This window comes from Pyrus communis, chromosome 10 (assembly GCF_963583255.1).
Source record: "Pyrus communis chromosome 10, drPyrComm1.1, whole genome shotgun sequence".
NCBI lineage: Eukaryota > Viridiplantae > Streptophyta > Magnoliopsida > Rosales > Rosaceae > Pyrus > Pyrus communis.
In genome coordinates, this window is record NC_084812.1 from 4,467,938 (window position 1) to 4,476,147 (window position 8,210).

The 8,210-nt window shown below is 35.7% G+C and overlaps 1 protein-coding gene across 2 annotated transcripts; it reads right to left on the bottom strand.

Annotated features, from left to right (window-relative positions):
• Positions 1–906: 906 nt before the first annotated feature.
• On the bottom strand, positions 907–4,369 carry LOC137747185 (beta-glucosidase 12-like). Of its 2 annotated transcripts, none has more exons than XM_068487234.1 (13): positions 4,167–4,369; positions 3,908–3,977; positions 3,673–3,731; positions 3,460–3,535; positions 3,251–3,328; positions 3,001–3,088; positions 2,643–2,898; positions 2,364–2,479; positions 2,055–2,272; positions 1,929–1,960; positions 1,732–1,834; positions 1,453–1,561; positions 907–1,368 (listed from the first exon to the last, which is right to left on the bottom strand). In XM_068487234.1, exons 1-13 carry the CDS (start codon positions 4,344–4,346, stop codon positions 1,140–1,142), a joined length of 1,614 nt encoding a protein of 537 aa, XP_068343335.1. In that variant the 5' UTR covers positions 4,347–4,369; the 3' UTR covers positions 907–1,139. The 2 variants fall into 2 exon arrangements, with proteins under 2 accessions (XP_068343335.1, XP_068343336.1); XM_068487235.1 differs by having other exon boundaries at positions 1,227–1,364; positions 1,449–1,561.
• Between the last annotated feature and the right edge of the window lie 3,841 nt (positions 4,370–8,210).

Below are 8,210 nucleotides of genomic sequence, written 5' to 3' on the forward strand. Positions count from 1 at the left end.
GTCACTGAGAAACCTTTGAAATTTTCGTTTTTCCCTAGATGTGCAGTTCTGAGAAAAATGCAGTTTTGCCTGTTTTTAATTGAAAAATTGGAAGGATTGATCGTGTAGAAAATTATGAAAGATCAACATTATAATTTTCAGTGTCTTAGCTTTTGTGTCCAACTAGACTTGTGTCCAAATTCGTATGCAAAGTCGATTTTCTGTTAAAAATCATCCAAGAAAGAATGGTGTGATGGGTGATATATCGTGAACCATTCTTGACGAATAGGCTATGGTGGTGCATTAAGGATATAAGTTCTCCATGGATGTGTCTACGGGTAGACCGCGGTGAATATGACAGAATATGCGTGTGGCAGAGCATTATCTTTAGTTTCATTGGTTAGAGTTTTTATAGATGTCTTGAGAGTTCTTGTAGGGAAAGTAATCCTAATTAAATTGGGAGACTATCTATGAGGAAATCTACGATAAGATATCCAATCTTCCTAGGATTACCTTGCCTATTTCCCAATATATCCTAATTTGACTTGAATTAGGGTTTTCAAACTTGGTTGGGAAGTAATATCTTCAGTGGACTTAAGCCTAGAATGTCAGACTAAGAATGTAGGACTATGCTTCATGGGCTATGAGCATTTTAATCATTTTTGCTACCCAGGTGCCATGTGTCATGGTTTTAGAAAATTATGGTCCCCCACACTTCAAGTGCTTTTCGATGATTCACTTGCATTTTTACTAAAGATTGATTCCAAAAACATTTTCACTAGAAACACTTTCAACCATTTTAAACAGTTCCAAATGAACCCTTAGTATATTTTGGTTATGGAATCACTAGCTGGTATAATGTGGCTTAAGGCCATTGATTATCTATGGCAACTTTTTGGTCGAAGGCCACTGAGGGTAAGTGTAAAGTTTAATTGAATACTGAACATTCAAAAACATTTATTTTCATAAATAGTACATTACATTCATATGGAATTCAACTGCGGAAGAGGCACTAGCCATAATGGTAGTACAAATACAGAGAGACACACACTAATAACATATACAACAAACTCATAACGATTTGTTGCAACTTATTCCAAATCAGAAGGAGTGAAGTTGAAAAAACTAAGAACAAGCCCCACAACATTCATCATTTGAAGTTACACTTGATAGAGAAAATCAGTGTCTCCAACATTATTGGCCAAAATATTTGAACTTCCCTTGCGCTTCTTGAGGAAATTTGTGAACCAATGGGTCGAATTTTTTGGGTACCTTTGGAGTCCGTCAAAATCCACATAGTTAATACCAAATCGAACTGTGTAGCCTTCACTCCATTGAAAGTTGTCTAAAATTGCCCATGCAAAGTATCCTTTCACATTACTACCCTTCCTGCACCACAAAATAAATAAATGATGACTTGATATCACTATAAAATGCAATATAGTCCAAATTAGTATTTCAACAAACACTTACTTGATTGCTGCATGAACGTAACAAAGGTGGCGATTGTAGTAGTCAATCCTAAATGGATCATGGAGGGCATCATCTAGTGATAAGTTGGAATCATTGAACTCATCAACGCCTGCAATATAATTCAGTACATATGTATTTAGTACTTTCTCTCAAAAAGAGAGATGTAGTTGGTTTTAAATTTAGATTTGGAATTACTCATCTGTATTTTACATCAATATATACATATATATGTCAGAAATTAAAAAGTGAAATTAAGTGAGGCTTAAAAGTGTCAATTACCATTCTCAGTAATGTAAATGATTGGATCACCATACTTATTCTTCGTGTAGAGTATAAAATCGTGAATTCCTTTCGGATAAACATATAACCAGTCTGAAGCAGCCTGTAATACCATTCGAAGATATTTGAGATTGTTAGGAATTGTATAAAATTAATCCTCCAAACACAAATAACTTAACCTAAAATTTGATGCGTACCTGAGGACCAATAGGAATGCCATCACGTTCAGCTGCCATAACACATATGAATGCGATCAATATTAGAATGTAATAATTCTAAGATATTAATTAATTAGTCGATAAAAGGTTTCCATTTGTACTCACTCAGTGTAATAACATGTGGATCGTATAAGTAACTTGCAGGTTTAGAATAATTCTTAGGTACATCAGTTGCATATAGAGCAGTATAATAGTTCAATCCAACAAAATCAAAAGACCCAGTTAACATCTTGGATTCTTCTTCCGTGAATTTTGGCAATCGTTCTTTAACAAGGCCTTGCATGGTGTACGGGTAGTCCCCTCTTGTAATTGGATCCATAAACCTACAAAGATGTGAAAATTCCAATAATCAACTTTATAAGTCATAAAAAGGAAATATAACCCACTTGATTTATAAATTAATAATACACTTGCCATCCAAACATAAAATCCATAGCTCGATTTGCAGCATCTATATCTTCCTTTGCATCTGAGGCAGGCTCAAACCAATGTGACAATAGTGTTATTCCTATCACCCCATTTTGATATGCCTACAAAGAAAATTCAGAAAATGATTTGATGTAGTACCATACAAACTCCAAACTGTTTACCTCGATATACAAAAGGTTTCCTCTTGTGGTGGAACCTAATACTAGTGACTCAGAGAGATTTCAGACCCAAAAAAAAGGTAACTAACTAGTTAATTCATTATACCTGAAATTTATCTTTGTACACTTTTACAGCAGCTGCATGAGCAAGGAGTTGGTAGTGTGTTACCAAATAGGGTTCAGTACCCGAATCTCCACCAAGGCAGGTTGGGTCTTGCCAAGCAGAGCATCGTCCCGGTGCGTACATCCCGATTGTATAACCATGGTTACTGATGGTATATGGTTCATTCAATGTGATCCAGTGCTTCACTCGATCACCAAAAAGTGAAAAACAAAGTTCTGCGTAGTCTTTAAAGTCATCGCTGCGTGTCCAAATTTCAAAACATTTTTGTTAGATGTGGTACGTTTTTATTTAATTAAGCAAATGACCAATATTACACTTAGGATAAAATTTGTTTACTTACACAATACGAGGGCTTAAGAAACCACCATATGCATCTTCTAACGCTTGGGGAACATCCCAGTGAAAGATTGTCACAAATGGCTGTATGCCTATATATAACATTATCGGAACGAAAAAAAAAAAAATTATTAGTTTGATTCAATATTGTTTTATGAGGGCACGTTATTAAACTCTAATTATATATTAATGGATGGGATGATATATGAGATTAGATGGGAGGGATGATATATGAGATTAGGTAGCTTTGTCACCATTGCGAAGGAGTTCATTGATGAGATTGTCGTAGTATTCAATTCCCTTCCTGTTGACACCCCCACTCAGCGTGCCATCTAATAATTAGAACAAAATAATCAAGTGAGTTAATACCTATCTATATATCGAAATCGAAATAAGTAAAACAGGTTAATCCATGAAGTAATTGGTTCCAAATCAAGTATATGGAAGCGGATGTCAACATTACTTGGTAACAATCTGGGCCATGAGATAGAGAACCTATAAGCATCCAACTTCATATCCTTCATAATTGCTACATCTTTCTGTAATGACAAGAAAGGCATACATAATTATAAGAAAGAAGCTAAAAATTAATTAAGGATCTCATGTTCAATGTGCTCTTCAACTTCGTAGTGGGAATTTAGGGTTTGGAGAATAATATTATTCCTTGATTGACAACCTTATAGAGGTGGTATTGATCAATGGCGACATCTCCATTGCTGCGATCATCGATTTTTTCTGTCATTAACCATAAAAGTTTTTATTATTTAGAGCGTAAAGATGGTAGGAATCATAGAATGAGAACTATTATATATGTCCATGTAGTGCATGTATAGTCCATATGTATCGAAAAATATACAGACATATACTACATGCCCAAGCGTATTTGATGATAATATGTAGAAGACTATAACCTGGATGGTTGTGGGTGAAGGTGTCCCATATGCTTGGTCCTCTACCATCTACGTTCCATGCACCTTCTACCTGAAATATGCATATGCACATTCAAACTGAAGATGTCAATATTCATACTTGGAATGAAACTGAAATGTGCATGTGCATATATATATGCTATAGTTTTCTGACATTGAAATCAAATTAGACCTATGTGATTATATGAAACTCAAATTAATTAAAGGGTAATTAAATAGCTAAGCCCTAGCAGGGACTGGCCTGGTAAGCTGCTGTAGATCCACCAAAGACGAACCCTGGTTTTAGAGCATCAAACTTGGTCCTGTCAAGTGAGTTACAGACAATGGGTTTATCTGGCTTAGCAGCTTTGGTGTTTGTCAATGCAAAGCCATTGAGTAGCAAGACACACAAGAGCAAAGAGCCTAAATCATGCATTGCCATAGTTAACTGGAGGGGTTTTGGTGATCGAGGTAGCTAGGTTGGTTCTTCCCCGCATATTGCACGGGGTTTATATAGCGGGCTACGTACCACGTCTAAACGTGAGAATAATTGATAAGCATTTATTTACTAAAATTTGATAAACACGTGCAGGCTTTAAAAAAGTGAAGACCACTAAAAAGTCCAAAGCAAAATATACTTTTGTCACAATAATAATTAAATATGAATACTGTTGGGATAATACATATTTGTACAAAAAACTAAATATACTTTTGTAACAATAATAATTAAATATGAATACGTTTGCAATATTATATATATTTTTATAAGTAAATAATTTCTCAAGCATGTATGTAACGTAAAACTTTGGTGGATTGGTTTTGGGAAATATATCAAGGAATGGAATTAAGTAAAGACAAATATTTAAAAAAAAAAAAAAAATGAAAAATGGAGAAACGCAGTTCAGGATACTGTAGGATATGATACTTTTCATCTTTCGACTTTTTATCCTGTTGGGACCTCACTTGCAAGCAATGGCGGTACGCGCATGCATGGAATGGACCAGAAAAGTTAGAATCCGACCTCGCCGGATCTTTTTTATGAAAATAAAAGAGATTATATTTTTTTTATATGTCAAAATTGATAGCACATAATCTCTATGTTAAATCATGTAGAATTGACAAATCGATTAAAACTTATATCTACTTTCAAATTTTATTACATAACATTCTCCTTAGAATAGACATCTCCTTTGAAAATGCTCAAATTTAATAAATTATCATACAATTTATTTGACCAATACATAAATTAATAAAATTTCAATATTTCAACGTGGTGAATGTGAGAATTGAAATTTCTTGATCTATTTTGAAGAATCACCCCATATATGAGGTGTGAAAATGTAGTTTACTCAACATGATTAGAGACTTGGAATGAGGATCCTCTCCGGATCCTCTTTGTTTGGATTTCTGAAATTCTTAAATGGTGTCCGTTCATTATATATCGTGCTGTCATAAACCATTTTAAATATCTTTAATTAAAATTAAACACAAACAGTACCTGAAGAAAACTGACTGCACAATATACGATAAACGAACACGATGTGAGGATTCCTAGGATTCTCACAAAAAGGATTTGGAGAGAATCCTCACAAAGAGGATCCGGAGAGGATCCTCATACAAAGATATGTACTAGCTGAAGAGTCTTTTCTCTCCTTTTCCTTTCTTAAAGCATTCAAACCCCACTGCAAGTGACACCCATCCGAAGATGGGATTCCATCTGGATTCAAATTGTGGAGACCCTAGAGATGGGATCCCCTCATAAGACATAACCCTAACCCCTTAGCGACAATGACATCTTTGATATGACTGCATTTTTTATGACAACAACTCATCAACTTTACCAAAAGAAAAAGAAGGGAAAGAGTGGGAATCTGATTCTTCATTCCACACGTGGTGTAATAGAACCGAAATGCACGTTGAAGAAAAAAGTGTCCTGGCTAGTGATTTTGTGCCGGGGTTTTGTATACCCGGTGATTCGAATGGGTAGTGCGAGGTTTATAGTTTGCTGGAAGAGGGAAAACTTTGATTGGGAACGGATTTTTTTAAACAACCGGTATTATCTGCATTAAGAGAGTGAAGGAGTGGGTTAAGCCTCATAATGAGACAGCAATAATGTGATTCAAATTCACATTTAGCGAGAATGAAACCTAAGACCTCTCACTTACAGCAAGTGAGAAGGAATATCACTAAACCGTAGTACTAAGCGACTTCTATCGATAACATTGAAGCTGCATACTCTGAGGGCGTTGTTACAAGAAAGATTTCTGGGTTCTTGCTGGTGCATTCATTCCGTTTCTAGGTTGCTGGTGTTCTCGATCTTTGATTCATTTTGGTGCTTGAAACTTGTAACTCAAAATATACACAAGAACCGAGTCAATGAAGATGCATTCCTTAGTATGTCGTCATCTCAACAATCTCTTTTTCTTCTTCTAAATTTGGGTTGATTAAACAATACCCTTAGGGGGCGTTTGTTGTACCGGACTATCTCGGACTGGATTAGCTTAAAGGACTAAGTTGGACTGGCTTAGACTAGACTAAACTGGACTAACTTAGTGAAGCGTTTGGTGCAGTATTGAACTAAGAAGCTGGATAATAACAAATTCTAATATTATTTTATTTAATATATAAATTATTAATATTTTATTATGATCTTATCTTTTTCTCCATCTTTTCCTACCATTTCCGTCCCACTATTTTCCTCTTCTCTCATCGTCCCACCCTCTCCCTCTTTTTTTCCTCTCAGACCTCTCAATTCATGTCTCTTTCTCATTCCTGGTCAAACTTCTTATTGATTGCAGTCTCTATTTCTCTGTCCTCCCTCCCTCTCTAGCTATGCGTTGTTCGAACGGAACCTCACGGCTCCAATTTTCCCAACGAGTTGCAGGTTTCCCGATGTGTTTTTTGGCCAACCCTCATTAAATTGGATGAAGTTAGTACCGCCAAAAAATTCATCACCATCCCTAAACCGAGATCTTAGCTTTGCATGCTCGAATTTGTCATGGATTTGAAGAAGCCCAAACAGGCCGAGACTTCCAGGCCATTTTCCGGTCACATTCGACCACATTTTGGCCTCGATTCAAGTAAAATCGTAATATTGTCACTCCCAGCTTCAATTTGGTATATTTTATATGAGAATTGGTTGTGAAATGGATCTGAAAGAGAGTCGGGAAGTTAATGATTGATCTAGGTGACCGGCGATGATGAGGAGTCTGTCGGGAGTGATCGTTGAGCATGACAAGGACGAGAAATAGAGGATAGTCTTAGCTAGTCCCATGGTTATTGGGGGGTCTCACTAAGACCTCTTAGTGAAGGGTTTTGTCCATGCTAGTCCCCTTTAGTCTCATTAATGTTAGTCCCAGCATGGAACAAACACAGTATTGGACTAATAGCTAGTCCAGTCCAGTCCAGTCCCAGTTAGTGAGGGCAAACAAACACCCCCTTAGTTTCATAATCTGTTATGCTACTGCGATTCTCAAGTTACATGCTACCAACACCATAATCAGAAATAGTCTATATATAGCATAGCCCCGCCAAAAATAAGAAGAGGAACATATGTGAAACGGAGGCCCCAATGTGACTGCCGTTTTCTAAACCCAGCAGGGCGTCATGCATTGTAATTTTTATACATGCAATTGAATGATTGCTTTGAGACACCTCCGTTTCTATGCAAGTCCTTCTCCTAAATAAGCGTTATGAATAAAATAGTAAAACAATTAAGAGAAGTTCATTCCAATTACAACACACAAGTTGCATGTTAAATATATAAAAACATACACAGATCTAAGCTTAGAACACTAGAAGAAAAAAACTCATCTACCATGGTCGATGTCCATGATAAATTACAATCAATCACGGACACTATGTCCATTAATAATCTGAACATGATAAAAAGTCTCAAATTCTACTACGGGCTATGTCCATTATCAAATATAAGGAAACCACAAATTGTACCGTTGACAAATTGAAGCAATCAATTGAAATAGAAAAATAATTTAATATTCAGCTTGCAGTTTAAAATTTGTAAAACCTTATTGGTAATTCAATTCTAAAACTTCTAGACTGAACTTGAATAGGTAAAACTATTAATTAGTTATTCGAAGGTGATTTGATTAAAGAAAGCATTCATGTGCTTACATATAGTTCATCGCGAGTTGGATAACCGGGTGTTGATTGGTGTTAACATATTGTATAAAACATTCGGCGAGAAGAATCAATGGCCACGTTCCAAAAATATTGTTGAAGGGTTTTATCAATATAATATAAATTCATTGAAATACTTTTAACTTTTCTGGTCTATTCCATGGAA